Source organism: Poromitra crassiceps, assembly GCF_964638095.1.
Source record: "Poromitra crassiceps genome assembly, chromosome: 15".
Lineage (NCBI taxonomy): Eukaryota > Metazoa > Chordata > Actinopteri > Beryciformes > Melamphaidae > Poromitra > Poromitra crassiceps.
In genome coordinates, this window is record NC_139634.1 from 10388994 (window position 1) to 10407055 (window position 18062).

The 18062-nt window shown below is 46.7% G+C and overlaps 1 protein-coding gene across 1 annotated transcript in view; it reads left to right on the forward strand.

The window, feature by feature from the left end:
• ppp2r2ba (protein phosphatase 2, regulatory subunit B, beta a) overlaps positions 1-16553 on the forward strand; it is a 61105-nt gene extending 44552 nt beyond the window's left edge. Inside the window, exons 3-10 of the mRNA XM_083652461.1 lie at positions 1878-2043; positions 3401-3513; positions 9200-9377; positions 9660-9824; positions 13396-13565; positions 14828-14919; positions 15018-15141; positions 15424-16553. Of these exons, the coding sequence (XP_083508587.1) occupies positions 1878-2043; positions 3401-3513; positions 9200-9377; positions 9660-9824; positions 13396-13565; positions 14828-14919; positions 15018-15141; positions 15424-15579 (1164 nt within the window). The 3' untranslated portion in view covers positions 15580-16553. The remainder of the gene's footprint in view (positions 1-1877; positions 2044-3400; positions 3514-9199; positions 9378-9659; positions 9825-13395; positions 13566-14827; positions 14920-15017; positions 15142-15423) is intronic.
• Positions 16554-18062: the final 1509 nt, after the last annotated feature.

Sequence of the window (18062 nt, forward strand, 5' to 3'; positions counted from 1 at the left end):
ATCACACTGATCTACCACCAGGAGGTAACCTAACACTAATCACACTGATCTACCAGGAGGTAACCTAACACTAATCACACTGCTCTACCAGGAGGTAACCTAACACTAATCACACTGCTCTACCACCAGGAGGTAACCTAACACTAATCACACTGCTCTACCAGGAGGTAACCTAACACTAATCACACTGCTCTACCAGGAGGTAACCTAACACTAATCACACTGATCTACCACCAGGAGGTAACCTAACACTAATCACACTGATCTACCACCAGGAGGTAACCTAACACTAATCACACTGATCTACCAGGAGGTAACCTAACACTAATCACACTGATCTACCAGGAGGTAACCTAACACTAATCACGCTGATCTACCAGGAGGTAACCTAACACTAATCACACTGATCTACCAGGAGGTAACCTAACACTAATCACACTGATCTACCAGGAGGTAACCTAACACTAATCACACTGATCTACCACCAGGAGGTAACCTAACACTAATCACACTGCTCTACCAGGAGGTAACCTAACACTAATCACACTGCTCTACCAGGAGGTAACCTAACACTAATCACACTGCTCTACCACCAGGAGGTAACCTAACACTAATCACACTGCTCTACCAGGAGGTAACCTAACACTAATCACACTGATCTACCACCAGGAGGTAACCTAACACTAATCACACTGATCTACCAGGAGGTAACCTAACACTAATCACACTGCTCTACCAGGAGGTAACCTAACACTAATCACACTGCTCTACCAGGAGGTAACCTAACACTAATCACATAGATCTACCAGGAGGTAACCTAACACTAATCACACTGCTCTACCACCAGGAGGTAACCTAACACTAATCACACTGCTCTACCAGGAGGTAACCTAACACTAATCACACTGCTCTACCAGGAGGTAACCTAACACTAATCACACTGATCTACCAGGAGGTAACCTAACACTAATCACACTGATCTACCAGGAGGTAACCTAACACTAATCACACTGCTCTACCAGGAGGTAACCTAACACTAATCACACTGCTCTACCACCAGGAGGTAACCTAACACTAATCACACTGCTCTACCAGGAGGTAACCTAACACTAATCACACTGCTCTACCAGGAGGTAACCTAACACTAATCACACTGCTCTACCAGGAGGTAACCTAACACTAATCACACTGCTCTACCAGGAGGTAACCTAACACTAATCACACTGCTCTACCAGGAGGTAACCTAACACTAATCACACTGCTCTACCAGGAGGTAACCTAACACTAATCACATAGATCTACCAGGAGGTAACCTAACACTAATCACACTGCTCTACCAGGAGGTAACCTAACACTAATCACACTGCTCTACCAGGAGGTAACCTAACACTAATCACACTGATCTACCACCAGGAGGTAACCTAACACTAATCACACTGATCTACCAGGAGGTAACCTAACACTAATCACACTGATCTACCAGGAGGTAACCTAACACTAATCACACTGATCTACTGCCTTGGGCAATTGACAGAGTCTTGAAACACCAAACTTTGGGTAAAGATTGGTTGCAAGACGATAAATGGCAACCAACCAACCATCAAATTTTCATTCCAAAATGCTGTTTTATCCATCAAAAATACAGATGGTTATACTCTCAAAAATGGAACTCTTTTGCCAGGCATAGTCTTAAAATGACCTACTACAGTATAGTATTTAGAATTCATGCCAGCAATGATTTTGTGAGCGTTGGTTTCAATCTTTTCAAATGTCGGATAAGGAATGAAATTCACCATTATAGTCTCAGATTCTGGGAAACAATCAGAGATACGCAGCAGGTCCAACTGTCTTTCTCCCTCTGCTCGCCCCCGTCACAGAGTAAGAGCCAGCCCCAGCGTCGAGGGGAGTACAATGTCTACAGCACCTTCCAGAGCCACGAGCCCGAGTTTGACTACCTGAAGAGTTTGGAGATCGAGGAGAAGATCAACAAGATCAGATGGCTCCCGCAGCAGAACGCCGCCTACTTCCTGCTCTCCACCAATGGTAGGCAAGGAAGGAGCTAGTGTAGGAAGGAAAGACACAAGTGGCAAAATCCTGTGCCGCCATAGAGACACTGCATGAAATAGGCCACGCCCATCACGGGGGAAAGCGCTCCATTCACTTCCATACACCAGCGTCATTTTCCTTGAAGCTAGCTCAAAGCTGTTGTGTGGTGGTGGGGCTGCGCAGACAACAACAAAAATTGCCTATTAAAGTATTTTTGTACTCCCGAGCAAAACAAGGAAGCCATTGGGAATTGGCGAGAAGTGTCAAGGAAGTAAGTTGTGTTCATCTTCCGTATATATGATCGTTGTGTGTACCGACCATGCGACACACAGTAGGAGAACGCCAGGATTGGGGGGGAGTTTTGGGGCGTGGTTTCTGAACGATGACGCGCTCCGCAGTGTCTCTATCGTCACGGCTGAAAGGAAAACCAGTGGTAATGTATCATGAGATACATGTTTAAAGCATGGCATGTTTAAAGATAGGCTTAGCCTTGCCAATAACAATGACAACCCAGAGCAGAGTTCAATCCTCACTTTCCAGAGTGGACGTATGCACGGATGATAATACTATTTAAAAAGAGGTGTATTTCTCCTCAGAGCAAAGGTATTAATATTGCATGAAAATGTCCTTTTGGCCATTTTATCTACATGTGTTCCACTTGACTGAGCCAGCGCTACCAGCAGAAGCCTTTCAGATTGAAAACTTCATGCAACATGGAACATACACACGCACGCACGCGTGTGCGCGCGCGCACACACACACCCACACACTCAAAGACACACACGCACACACACAACACATTTACTCAAGGAGACACACACACGTCAGCGGAGAGACGTCTTGCAGATTGTGAGCTTCATGCATGGCCGCCACAGAAGTGCTAGGGGTGGCTGGAGCAGATGGTGGAGGGTCCTGTGGCGATGGCCTCGCTCGCAGCCCCCCGACACCAACAGACACCACAGAGAAATACATTAAAAAAAAACGACTGGTGCTGCCGTCCAATTCACTAGACCGAGAAAGAGGATCGTAAGTGCCGTTTATGTAACGCAAAACCTGAACGAGTCCTGATACCTTTTTCAGGTTGAAGCGTTCATCAGGGAAACCGAGTCAACTTGTAGATTTGATATCAGCGACATCAGAATGTACACAGCAGGCAACATTCATCACTCTAGCTGGCTGCTGTCCAGATACATGCCAGATTGCCCACCCAACCCCCCGCAGCCTTCCTGCATCTCGCATTCGCTGTAGTGAGGCATGTTCTAACTGTATTTTGTGTGTGCGTGTGTGTGCGTGCGTGTGTGTGTGTGTGTGTGTGTGTGTGTGTGTGTGTGTGTGATCTATCCCTCCCTCCCAGACAAGACAGTGAAGCTGTGGAAGATCAGTGAGAGAGACAAGCGTCCAGAGGGCTACAACCTGAAGGACGAGGATGGACGGATCAGAGACCCGTCAACCATTACCTCACTGCGGGTGAGAGGCCACACACACACACAACTCAGTCCAAGGGCCCGTTCACACCGAGAACGACAACTCTAAAGACAACTATAATGATACACTGTTTTCTCAAGCATTCACACTACACTGAATATTGAACCGAACCAAATATTCAGATTTAAAAAAAACATGGAGCATGATTACTTTTCCGACATGTTTTTATTTTACTGTATTCTATATTGTTCATTGAGAATGGAATGTGAACTTAAAATGTGTATTTCCATCTATGTTTTTTTTAGCTGGGGTGTTGAAATAATACTTTTCGGCAGTGGGCAAATGGCAGGTATTTAAATAATAAGATAATAAAGTAAATAAATAAGATGAATCCTGTAGAAATCGAGCCCCGGTAGACTGGTAAACTGGGTTTCTGCCATTTAGGGAATGGAAAGCCATAAAACTGTAATTATGATGTGCTTACCCACGGGGGCAAGAAACGAAAACTGCAGTTTATACAGTTGCTCTAAATAGTTTATGAGAGCAGATAATTATGAACCCTCATAATGCACCATGCTTTATAACACTTTGTAAATAATTCAGGCGTGGACTTAAAATTTACATAGAGAGAGAACAATTATTTAAATGATTTTCTTATAGGCAAAAATGTGGAATAGGCTATTAAGTGTAAGTTACTATGTCTTTATCCAATAAATGTTCTAAAGGCATGTTGCCAATTCAATCTTCATGCACATCCTAACCAAAACTGAGTTAAAGCTCCATGGTATTTAAAGGCAATTCCTCCGTTCAAAGACGTGAAAATAAAAAAGCCTTTGGCCTGATTTACCACCAAATCGATGGGAAGGCTAGTACAGAAGCCAAGGTACGAAGGTATAAAATAGGGCTGCACAATAATCATATTTTCATCGTCATCGCAATATGAACATGCGCAATAAACACATCGCAAAGACTGCCTGAAACGCAATGAATAACAAAGGTGGTTTTATTTACATGCAGCATGCATTCCCACTCAGCATCTGATCATTTTGTCTTGTGTTGTAAATCCAGCGCACACCTTTCCCTTGCAACAGTGCGCTCCGCCCCTCTGCCAAAGCCCAAACACGCTGTGTGTAGTCTCAGCTAGAGTCAGTGTGTATTTCATTTCTTTATTCAGTGGGCATATAGGCTATGTTTGGGGTCTATCTATGTTAGCATTATTAAAGCAGAAAGACATAGGAACTGTATAGCTAATATGCATACTTTCATCGCTATATTGAACAATGTTATCGCACATCGCAGATTTTCCTCATATCGTGCAGGCCTAGTATAAAGGTATAAAGCTGTGCACAAGGGAAGAGCCCAAACTCCTCAGTGTGCACATCAGCTAGTGTGAACAGGAACAGCTCAAACAGGACCATCTCGTTTACGCAGTCTTAATTGAGCCCTGCATTAAAGCAGCTACGAGGAACTTTCAGTTTGCGTTGATTTTAGCGGCCCCTCTGGACAAAAGCGGTAGTGTTCTCCCGTAACGAAGACTGCATTTCCTGAACACAGAGTCTCCTCCCGCTGTGGGTCGGCAGGAGCTGCGACAGGCCGAGTCAGTGAGCATCCCCCCTCTGGTTTATTTACTGCATAAGGTTAACGTTATTTCTTCAACAAAAATTACAACCAGTATCGCACGGATGCAAACACAGGAAGTCCCGCTCTGCACGGCCAGCTTACAGGCGTTTAGAATAACTATAGAAATCACCAGTCTCTCTCCTCGCTGAAGGGCTCATTTTCTGGTGTAGCTAGGTAAATGGCCTGCATTTATATAGCGCTTTTATCCAAAGCGCTTTACAATCAGTAGATAGTCTACATTCACCCATTCATACACCGATGGCGGCAGGCTGCCACGCAGGGTGCCTACACACCATCGGGAGCAAGGAGGGTTAAGTGTCTTGCCCAAGGACACAGCGACAGCAGCTGGGAGGGAGCGGGGATCGAACCGCCAACCCTTGCGTCATTGGCCGACCCGCTCTACCTCCTGAGCTAAAGCCGCCCCAAGAGATGTCAGTATTAAATTTAGACTGTTTCGTAACCAGTTCAAAGTTCCTCATAGCTGCTTTAACTGCTGAAATGTTTTTGTTTTTGTGTTTTATCATTCACACATTATTAGGATTGGGTATCGGTACCGAAATAACCCAGTCCCAAGTATTATCGAAACTTCTCCAGTGAAAGGATACCTGCATTCGATCCTTTTTTTTATACACAGATCTAGGGGAAAAAAACTATTTGTATGGTTTTGCTCGCAGCCAATCGCCACAAGCGTTCTTCAAATGTGACGTGTGATTGGCCTTTGGCCCAGTCTACTGCAGCAGCTACAACCCATACAGGTGGTGAAGTCGAGCGCGGTGTATGTGATGGAGTTGAATGAATGAATGAAGTAGGATAATCAAATCAAATGAAAGTAGGTACTCTATCGGTATCTATCAGTATCACTTCAAGGGCACTGGTATCGCTACACTATGCTATTATAGCCTTCAGTCATGCCTATGTACAAATATACTTAATATCCAGCCACACATGTCAGTATTGCTCACAATTGATGCAGTTTTCCATTTAAATACATGATGAATATCATTATGCTCAGTTCCAATACTGATTTGCTGTCAGCAGAAAACACACCCAGTAGTCAGTGGCTCAGGACTCAGAGGAGAGTGAAGAAGAGGGTGGTCGATATGTGCAGTGAGATGAATACCATGTAGCAGATCATCCTCTGTCTTCTCACTCTCTCACTCACTCACACTCTCTCTCTCTATGTCTCTCACTCTCTCCTCCTTATCACTCCACTACCTCCTGGTCTTTAATTTTCACACAAAGCGGCCAGAGACAGACAGGGCAATCTGCGCGTGCGTGCGTGTGTGTGTGTGTGTGTGTGTGTGTGCGCGCGTGCATGCGTGTGTGTACTGCGCTCTCCCCTCTCCGTCCCTGCCATGATAGATTAAGTGGTGTGTTCAGCGTGTCTGTCCCTCTTTGTCTGGCTGGCCGGGGGATCATAGCAACCTGGAGGAGCGGCCGGGACTGTGGCAATCCTGTTTAGGGGCCGTGAAATCTGTGTGCGCTGGGAGGAGGAGGAGGGAGAGGTGGGAATAATAATTCAAGGGGTCGAGTTGAAAAGTGTTATCGTAAAAAAAAAAATGTAAGGAAAAAGAGCCTCTAAATTATAATCTGATGTTCATCGATCGATACCTCTTTAACATGTAAAGGATACACGTAGGGCTGGGCAATATATCGATATTGTGATATGAGATTAGATATAGTTTTAGATTAGGGATATTGTAGTATGTGATATATGGCATACGTGTTATCTTTTCCTGATAAAGGCTGCAGAACAGTAGCAGTAGTAGTAGTAGAACCACACTGTTCTATTATTTGCCTTTACCCACTTACTCATTATATCCACATTACTGAGGAACGATGATCAAAAATCTCATTATGTAGATATTTTGAGAGAAAGCACCAATATTGTCGCAATATCGATATCAAGGTATTTGGTCAAAAATATTGGGATATTTGATTTTTTTCACTTTCTTTATGCGTTTTGTCAATTGGAGACTTGTCACTAATTTTTTGTTACCGATAGATTTTTGTTAATTGTATGTGTCACTTTTCTTTTCTTTTTTTAAATGGCAGTTGTCTCAATGCCGGTTTAAAATATTCAATATTGTTTAAAATATTCAATATAGTTTAAAATATTAAATTGTGAATAATTTGAAGAGGCCCCGGGAAGGGGAAGGGGCAGGCTGAACAGTGTAGCTGTCAGTGTTAGGGGTTACGGGTTAATGTGCTGCATGTCTCTCCGGACGCCCGGTGAAAGACATGGAAATGAAGTGACACCCATGGAGAGACAGCAGCCTGCTGCGCGGCCATGTCTCTCTGTCTGTGTGGAGATACAGCAGCCTGCTGCGCGGCCATGTCTCTCTGTCTGTGTGGAGATACAGCAGCCTGCTGCGCGGCCATGTCTCTCTGTCTGTGTGGAGATGGAGGCAGAGAAAAGGGAAGGAGCAGTCGATTTGTTCTCCTCTCTGCCTCCCCTCCCTTCTGTCTTTGTCTGGGTTTTATCTGGCCACCGGGGGGCTGCGCACAGACTGGTGCTAGGCCTCTTTGAAGACAGAGCAATGCTGTGTGTGTGTGTGTGTGTGTGTGTGTGTGTGTGTGTGTGTGTGTGTGTGTGTGTGTGCGTGTGTGTGTGTGTGTGTGTGTCTGTGTGTGTGTGTGTTTCTGTGTGTGTGTGTGTGTGTGTGTGTGTGTGTCTGTGTGTGTGTGTGTGTGTGTGTGTGTGTGTGTGTGTGTGTGTGTGTGTCTGTGTGTGTGTGTGTGTGTGTGTGTGTGTGTGTGTGTGTGTGTGTGTGTGTGTGTGTGTGTGTGTGTGTGCATGTGCGTGCGTGTGTGTGTGTGCGTGTGCGTGTGTGTGTGAGCCTCATCTCAATTCTGCAGAGTTCAGTTATCATTCCACAGCAGGGCTTAGCGATGCCCTCGGGCCATCTCTCTCTCTCTCTCTCTCTCTCTCTCTCTCTCTCTCTCTCTCTCTCTCTCTCTGTATCTCTCTCTCTTTCTCTCATCCTCCCTTGTTTCCTCTCTTCTCTCCATCTGACAGCTCTCGCTCTCTTTCTCTCTCTCTCTCTCTCTCTCTCACACACACACACACACACAGGAGAGCAGGGATGAGTTATTAAGTTATGTATGTAGGAAAAAGAGAGAGAGAGAGAGAGGAAGACGTGACCACAACACAGCAGATATTCACAGTCCTTCAATCACAGCCGCGATCTGAATTCTGTCTCTGTTTCATTAAGATCTGTGCAGCAAATGTCATAATGCCTCCCTGGAGGCATTCACTTTTGGTTTCCACATACACACACACACACAAACACACGCTACTGTACACACACACACAAACAAACACACGCTACTGTATATACACACACTCACATACACACACAAACACACGCTACTGTATATACACACACTCACATACACACACAAACACACGCTACTGTATATACACACACTCACATACACACAAACACACGCTACTGTATATACACACACTCACATACACACACAAACACACGCTACTGTATATACACACACTCACATACACACACAAACACACGCTACTGTATATACACACACTCACATACACACACAAACACACGCTACTGTATATACACACACTCACATACACACACAAACACACGCTACTGTATATACACACACTCACATACACACACAAACACACGCTACTGTATATACACACACTCACATACACACACAAACACACGCTACTGTATATACACACACTCACATACACACACAAACACACGCTACTGTATATACACGCACTCACATACACACACAAACACACGCTACTGTATATACACACACTCACATACACACACAAACACACGCTACTGTATATACACGCACTCACATACACACACAAACACACACACGCTACTGTATATACACGCACTCACATACACACACACACAAACACACACTACTGTATATACACACACTCACATACACATGCTACTGACATACACACACAAACACACGCTACTGTATGTACACACCTAAAGATCAGGGATGCCCAGTAGGGAAATGGCTTTACAGTAAATGAAATAGTGCTACGATACGAAAATCCTTTTAAGAAGACTGATTTTAATATTTCTTCGCCCTGTAGGTGCCGGTGCTGCAGCCGATGGACCTGATGGTGGAGGCCACGGCCCGCCGTGTGTTCAGCAACGCCCACACCTACCACATCAACTCCATCTCTGTCAACTCCGACCTTCAGACCTACATCTCCACAGACGACCTCAGGGTGAACCTGTGGAACCTCGAAATCACCGACCGCAGCTTCAGTATCCTCTTGCCGGCTCACACACGGATCAATGGAGACGTTTCTTATTTGTGTCTTTTCTATGTTTGAGACCTTTTATAGATGCCAAAAATAGTGGTTGGAGAAGACCCATCCTCACAAAGACACATATAAACCTGTGTGTGTGTTAACACCAGAAAGACCAGTGCATTTGTGGGGTCTGAAAGAAGAATTGTCCAGCCACTGCACGATGTACCACGTGAGCCATATTAGTCCTTAGCAGTGGTGTAGAAGTTGTAGTTCTTCCTTAGCGCCTGTCTCCCAGACATTGTGGACATCAAGCCGTCCAACATGGAGGAGCTGACGGAGGTGATCACCTCGGCAGAGTTTCACCCCCAGCAGTGTCACACCTTCGCCTACAGCAGCAGCAAGGGCTCCATACGCCTGTGTGACATGAGAGAGGCAGCACTCTGCGACAAACACTGCAAATGTGAGTACCAGCAGAGTGACAGAAACGAAGGTGTGGCTTGGTAAAACCTGCCTGAGGAGCCTAACAATTTATATAGTTGCTTTGATGTGATAACTTTTACTATTATAATTGTTTTTACTCCCCATTCTTACTTTTTTAAATCTTGTGCTGTCTTCTTGTGTTTGTCCGTTTTAATTAAAACTAGGCATCTCGCGTGCTACGCGAGCTCGATTCCTAGTCCCGCCCGCCGCGCGGGCTCAGCCGTTCTGCAGCTCGCCGAGCTGGCCCTGCAGCTCGCATAATGCAGCTCGGCCGCCGCTCGGCTGGTACGCGGCCTCTGATGCTGGCTGATCCCCGTGTCCGTGTGGGTTTTCTCCGGGTGCTCCGGTTTCCTCCCACCATCAAGAAAAACATGTACCGTATGTTAGGGTTAATACTCCTGTCAGTGCCCTTGACCAAGGTACTGGCAAAAGAACTGGAGTTGGTCCCCGGGCGCTGCACTGCGGCTGCCCACTGCTCCTAGTTCTAGGAAGGTTCCTAGTAGAGGATGGGTCAAATGCAGAGGATGAATTTCCCCAAGGGGATAAATAAAGGATAACTTAACTTAACTTAACTGATGTCATCAGTGACATCATCACTGAACTATAGCCTCAGCCTTAAGGCAAACAGCCTTAGGGCAATTCATCTGCCCTAATTTTAAAAATTTGGCTCCGTCAGGTCACCTGCACGGGTGCTCTTTACACTTCCAGAAAGTTTCAGCCCGATCGCACGTAACACGGCATAGCTGTGGCCGGACAAAACAGAGTCCACATTGCCAAATTTATATATAGATTATGCAAATAAAAAAAAGTATTATGGGATTTCAAGAAGGAATGGGAGATGGAAACAGAGATAGAGAACACAGACTAACAGAAAGACAGAGGATGAGAGCAGCCTGTTCATGGTGGCTAATTCACATTCAGTATTTGGCCTTTGTGTGGCGCCGACACGCAGCCTCCAGGCGGCTCAATATGCTACGATTGATAACTACTCGCTCATCAATAAATCTCTCAGTCTCAAACAATGCAGGCTTTCTCCTGAGCTTAACGTCATGCACACTCTCTCCTGAGCTTAACGTCATGCACACTCTCTCCTGATGGAATGAATAATGAATACATTGACATTTTAGCTGGAAAATCAATGGCTTAAGAGCAATCACATTAGTCCCTCATGGTCACACCTTGTTGTTCAATAATGCCAGTTATTTCCTCGGCCATATTGACGCGTTCACTGGACCGTGCGCTCATACATCCTGTTCAATTGGATATGAGCATTTGGGGCTGAATTGAAACACAGGTGGGATTTGGGGATCTTGCGGCAGGCAGGCAGACAGACAGGCAGGCAGACAGACAGACAGACAGGCAGGCAGACAGACAGGCAGGCAGGCAGACAGGCAGACAGGCAGGCAGGCAGACAGACAGGCAGATAGGCAGGCAGACAGGCAGGCAGACAGACAGGCAGGCAGGCAGACAGGCAGACAGGCAGGCAGGCAGACAGACAGGCAGATAGGCAGGCAGACAGGCAGGCAGGCAGACAGGCAGGCAGACAGACAGGCAGGCAGGCAGGCAGACAGGCAGACAGACAGGTAGGCAGACAGGCAGGCAGACAGGCAGGCAGGCAGGCAGGCAGACAGACAGACAGGCAGACAGGCAGGCAGACAGACAGACAGACAGGCAGGCAGACAGACAGACAGACAGACAGGCAGGCAGGCTGGGGGGAGGAAACAATATTCAAAGTCACGGTGTAGCCACAGCCGCAGTCACGGTGTAGCCACAGCCGCCTGTGTCTGTTGTGCTCTGATTATATTGACGTGCCCGCGCTCGCCATTCCTTGACAGGTGCTTGGCCAGACATGCAGCGCTAGGGTGCACCCCACACACGCACACACTGACACACACCCCACACACGCACACACTGACACACACACACACACACACACACACACACACACACACACATACACACACAGCAGGCAGGTGCACCCGTTTGCCTTAGGACAGGTCGGTTAATACGGATCTACTCTCTCACTGCATGAGCTCATATCGCTCAGAGCAATGGATAATACCCTCCCTCCCTCCCTCGCGCACACACACACACACACACACACACACACACACACAGCTCATCCTCCACACACACACACACACACACACACACACACACACACACAGCTCATCCTCCACACACACACACACACACACACACACACACACACACACACACACACACACACACAATATACACTCATACTGTATCCCCTCCCACTCCCACACCAATAAATCTGTGAGGTGTCCTGGAGCCTGCTGGAATCAATCAGAGTTAGAGAGAGAGGATGGATGGATGTAGGGAGGGGTGGCTTACTTTGGGGGGCTGGTGGGGTGTGTGTGTGTGTGTGTGTGTGTGTGTGTGTGTGTGTGGGGTGTGTGTGTGTGTGGGGTGTGTGTGTGTGTGGGGGGGGGGGGCGCTGAGCCCCGGGCCAGAGAGCGAGGGACGAAACAGCCCCCCTGCCGACTCCCCAGGGGCCCTATTATACACCCCAGGAGAGGGCAGGGACGCATCTCACTGTCTGACACACACACACACACACACACACACACACACACACACACACACACACACAGACACACACACACACACACACACACACAGATGCATATATACATGCACAATTTGGCGCACACTCATTCATACACACACAGAAATCCAGCAGGGCTCAAATGGGCCCAGCACTTTGACATTGATTTGTTTCTCTCATCCCTCCCTCATCCCCCCATTTTTTCATCTCTCTCACACCGCATCCCTCGTTAGACTCCCCATCGACACATCACAGAGCTATTCTCCCATTCTCAGCAGAGGGGGGAGGAGGAGAGGAGAGAGGGATGAGAGGAGGGTGGGAGGAGAGAGGAGGGGAGGGTGGCAGGAGAGAGAGGAGGAGAGAGGAGGGGAGGATGGGAAGAGAGAGGAGAAGATGGTGGGAGGAGAGAGGAGGGGAGGATGGGAAGAGAGGAGAAGATGGTGGGAGGACAGAGAGGAGGAGAGAGAGGAGGGTGGGAGGAGAGAGGAGGGGAGGGTGGGAGGAGGAGAGAAGAGAGGGATGAGAGGAGGGTGGGAGGAGAGAGGAGAGGAGGGTGGCAGGAGAGAGGAGGGTGGGAGGAGAGATGGGGCACAATAGCTTGACAGCTAACGATGGAATGCCTGGCTTTCATCCCCAGTGTGCTGGCCTGCACACAGATCTGCAGCTGCCAGAATCAATATGAATCATAACCAATATTTACCCAGCATGTTGACCCACGGCTGCTGTCCCCCTAAGCACACAGAGAGAGAAGCCACTGAAGACATCCAGCTGCTGTAGCAAACCCCACACGCAGACAATGTTGTGCTGTTACTGCTTCACTAACGACGGCCCAACCAAAATCTGTGTTATGTTTTCTCACAATGAATGATTCATAGAAAGAGTTGCGGGGGGGGAAACAGCATCTCTTTTAAGCGCAGACCTCCCGCAGTGCAAATGCTGCGACCTCCGTCAGAAAATAACCGCCTTACCTTTCTCTCAGATTTCGAGGAACCAGAGGATCCATCCACGCGCTCCTTCTTCTCTGAGATCATCTCGTCCATCTCCGACGTGAAGTTCAGCCACAGCGGGCGCTACCTGATGACAAGGGACTACCTCACGGTCAAGGTGTGGGACCTTCACATGGAGAGCAAACCACTTGAGACCTACCAGGTACGTACGACATCTGGTAAAGCCAATTCTCGGGCTGGTCAATTTAGTGAGTAAAGGTTAGTTACAGATCAAATTAAACTCTCTATTGATTTCAGTCTAATCACTCAACGTAATCCTGTTCCACTATCGCCCCGCCAATCCGTAAGCCTGTCATCTTCAGCAATTACCCCAGGAGGGCTTATTGAGCTGACTGTCCACAGGAAGAGCGATAGTGCTGGGTGCAACCTGAAGGGCAGAACCTCCCACTGTGTGGTCACCGGGGTCAGATCCACACCGTCCGATCAGAGGAAGCCATCTTAGGGCAGGTCATGATTGATAAGGTCATCAGTTAGGCTCAGGGGGGGGATTCGCTGTCCAATCGCAGCTCCACCGTCACCTGCTGCCTAGCAACTTAGCATAGGTCACACTCCGTCTGACGGGATTACTGGAAGTAGAGCATCTGGTATTGGGGCTTAAGGTTGCATGGTGGAGCACTGAAAGGCAAAGTGATGAATCTTAAATGCTGTTAAATCTGAGAACCTGCTTAGGTGAGAGGAACCGGGCAGATGTGGCTCCTGCATTACATTACTGGCTTTCCTGGGGCAGATAAGCAGGTCTGGCCTAGGATCCTCCTTGGATGGGAGACTTGTGCTGGAAGTGGTGTTGGAGGACCAGTAGGAGGCGCTCTCCCCTGTGGTCTCATGAATAATCCCCCCCATTGCCCCAGGGCAGAGACAGGGGACTCTGTCCTGTGAGTGAGCACCGTCCTTCGGATGAGACGTTAAACCGAGGTCCTGACTCTCCGTGGTCATTAAAGATCCCATCGGCACTCTTCACAACAGTAGAGGTGTAACCCCGGTGCCCTGAGGGGTGTAACCCCGGTTCTCTGGCTAAATTCCCACACAGGCCTTCCTTCAATCGTGGCGTCCTAATCATCCCTCGTTACTTAATTGGGGGGAGTTCCCCAGGAGTTCCCCTCCCCTGATATGTGAAGTGCTTTGAGGATCTAAAAAGCCTCCCCTGATATTTGAAGTGCTTTGAGGATCTAAAAGGCGCTCTATAAGTGCAATCAATTATTAGTGGTTCTGTCATCTGTCAGGCACCTGGTTATGTTGTCATCGAGTGATGTAGTGTCACTGTAATAATGAAGCAATGTAGACAAATCAGTAACACAGGTTCTTCTTTTTGACACACAAACCTATTATTGATTATTATTATTATTCTCATTATTGATCCTATTTAATGCATACAATAAATTCATGTTTCTACCGTTTGTTTTCCAGGTTCATGACTATTTACGGGGCAAACTTTGTTCTCTGTATGAGAACGACTGCATCTTTGACAAATTTGAGTGTGTCTGGAATGGATCAGACAGGTGAGCTTTCTTCCCTATCAATCCATCCACCCACCCATCCCTCCATTCATCCATCCACACACTCACCTGGATAAACTCTCTCCTCTGCTCGTCCTCAGTGTCATCATGACGGGCTCCTACAACAACTTCTTCCGAATGTTTGACCGGAACACCAAGCGCGACGTCACTCTGGAAGCATCCAGGGAGAATAGCAAGCCCAGAGCCATCCTCAAGCCGCGGAAGGTACGGCCGATCTCATCACAACAATTTTCAACAATATCTCAAATTACTTTATTTTTCATTTTTCATTTCATCCAGGAAAAAACAGTCAAACCCAAGTTTAAACCTGCGCTGTTCAAAAATGTTGGTGTTGCGGTAAAAAAGAAAGCGATGAATCGAAACTTTAAGATCGCTTTCATATGCTTAGATAGATGTTAAGCGATCATCGACCGGCTTTTAAACGATATGTATTTTAAATACTTCTAAATCTCACTGTGGCCCCTTATCCCTGTTGCTGCCCACCAGGTGAGCGTCGGTGGTAAACGACGTAAGGATGAGATCAGCGTGGACAGCCTCGACTTCAGTAAGAAGATCCTCCACACCACGTGGCACCCGCACGAGAACATCATCGCTGTCGCGGCCACCAACAACCTGTACATTTTCCAAGACAAGGTCAACTAGAGGAGCCAACTGAGAGAGAGAGAGAGCGATGGAGAAAGAGAGAGATGGACCGCTTATCTATATCCTCCTCCTCCTCCTCCTCTCCTCATGTCTAGTTGCTGCTGGTCTCGAGTTTCACCGCTCTGCTAGGGAGATGCAGAGTTTTCTGCAAGGGGGGGAGGGGAGTATCCAGTGACTGAATAGACTTGGATCATGTGAATGTTTGGGGAAGTGGGAAATTCTAAGCCAGGATACCGCTGGAAGAGAAAAAGGCACCTCTAAATCCAGAATGTGAGGGAAAAAAAAAAAAAAACACAAACTAGACACACAAGACGTTCCTCAATTTGACTTTTAATTTATTTCGCCTTGCGGACACCTGCAGGAAGTGAAGTAAGGTGATGTAGTGACCCTCTGGACCCTCGCCCCTCTGGACCCTCGCTCGCCCCGCGAAGAAAAGGGCTGGATGTGATGATACAGTGAACATAGAGCACACACAGACACAACAGCTTTTACATGGTGGAGGTGGCTTGTTGTCATGTAGCGACAGCGCCCCCTGTCTTTGAATCTGCTCATGCTGCAGTGCATGTGATCAACCCCGGTGTCTCAAGACTGCGGAGTCATCAAGCTATACTGGACAGTGCAACCTGCTGCAGAACCTCTACTGGAGAGGAAGAGAGTGTTCAACTCTGACCCCGGACCCCCTTACCCCCCCCCCCCCCCCTCCCCGGACAGTCTCAGTATAGGACTGAAACTGAGAGTTGTTTCTGCCTGTGGAGAATAACACAGTGAGTCTTTCTAGTCCCAATGTTTCTGTCTCTCTGGTGAGACTGCTGTTAGTCGGTAATGTGAATGAAGCCCCTCGCAGGCTGTGTCAATGGTTTTATTTAACGCTGTCGTTTTATTAAGTCCTTCTGATTGGTCAACGATTCTGTTTAGAAGCTGTGGTGCCTTCTTTTGGTATGTGGGGGGTGGGGGGGGGGTGGGGTTATATGTAGTGGGTGCGGGAGGGGGGAGGGACCGAGTACAAGGAAGGAGTGTGAATGTTTTTATTCAAATGAAATGTTAACTTAGCATTTTTCTTTCCTTCTTTTTCTCTATAAACAAACGGCACAAAAAGGCCACTCAAGTCCCAAGTGGAGAAAGTGTTTGAAGGATTTACATTCTAGCACTGGCTACAGGCTCGTGAGTTCAGGGGTCAACCCATCTACTTTGACACTGTGATGTGTATAAAGTAAGTGTTGCCCTTATCACACTGCAGTCGATCCAATGTCATCATCAGTTTGAAAGAAAGTCAACTTTGCAAAAGAGATGCTGAACAAATTGCTCCAAATTGCTATTTTTGTTATACCTTACTTGGATAGTACTTTGAAAATGATCTGTAGCTGGAAAAACCATAACCTTGTCATATCATGTATTCTTGAACGTCAACCTTAGGATCTGTTGGCACACGATAATGTTAGCATAGCTCTTGAAGTCGGTGTTGCATGTGTTGCATCTGATGAAACTGACAGCCTGCATATAATTATTTGAACGTCTACAGATCATTTTAAGGCACTATGCAACTAAAATAATGACTATGGTCGCTACATTACAAGTACCGGTAGTCTATTTCAATGTTTTCAATTTCAGACTGTGGTGCCTGTCCATGTTTCTCTTCTTGCTGAAGATGAGTAACTTGGAACAGTTGCAAGTTGTATTTTAGCACTGATCTCTGATCAGTTTGAAGACCCGCCACTCGATTAATTAGCTGTGTTTGAGGGAAGGAAGGGCTTGTCTGAGATCTGTGCTAAGAGCCAACTGCCTTAGAGGAAAGGGACTAAATGGACTCTGTGAAATCAGGGAATTATTAAGTGTGATTCCTTTCAACAGTAATGTCTTCTAAACAACCTCCTTTGTGAAACTTCTAATTGAAACACAAACTTTTATAGCTCAGAATGTATTGAAATGCAATTAATTACCATGCAGTCTTTATGCTTACTGGTCTTTCTTTGAATAAAAAAGAATAAACATGTGCAAGTTCAAATGCTGCATTGTTGGACCTCCTCTGTTACACTGCTAACACAAATATTAAATGTCCATTTATAATTGTATCTCTTCAAAAAGAGACTGCTGCTAATTCAGTGCCGCTTGCAGTGCAAGGGCGCACTCATGTGGTTGAAAAGTGGAACAGGCGAGGTAAATGTGTACAAATTGACAGGAACCTCGATTTCTTTCATCCACTGGCCACAGTGGGTGGTTCATTTCAAAGTGTGCAAGCTTAAAATTTCATTTTCTAATTTCCTGTTTTCCTATTTTTACAGCAGAAAAATGAAGGTTGCTTTCCTGCCTAAATAGCTGATGGGCTACAGCAAACTTAGCCAAAACTATATTTGCTGGTGGCTATTGAGTTTGCCACCTCGCCTCATGTCCTGTGTGTACTGTAATCAATTGTTCTAATCTATCATTCATATTCATCTATCATCTATCAAAACTCAAAAAGTTATAATAAAAGAAAAGAATGCAAA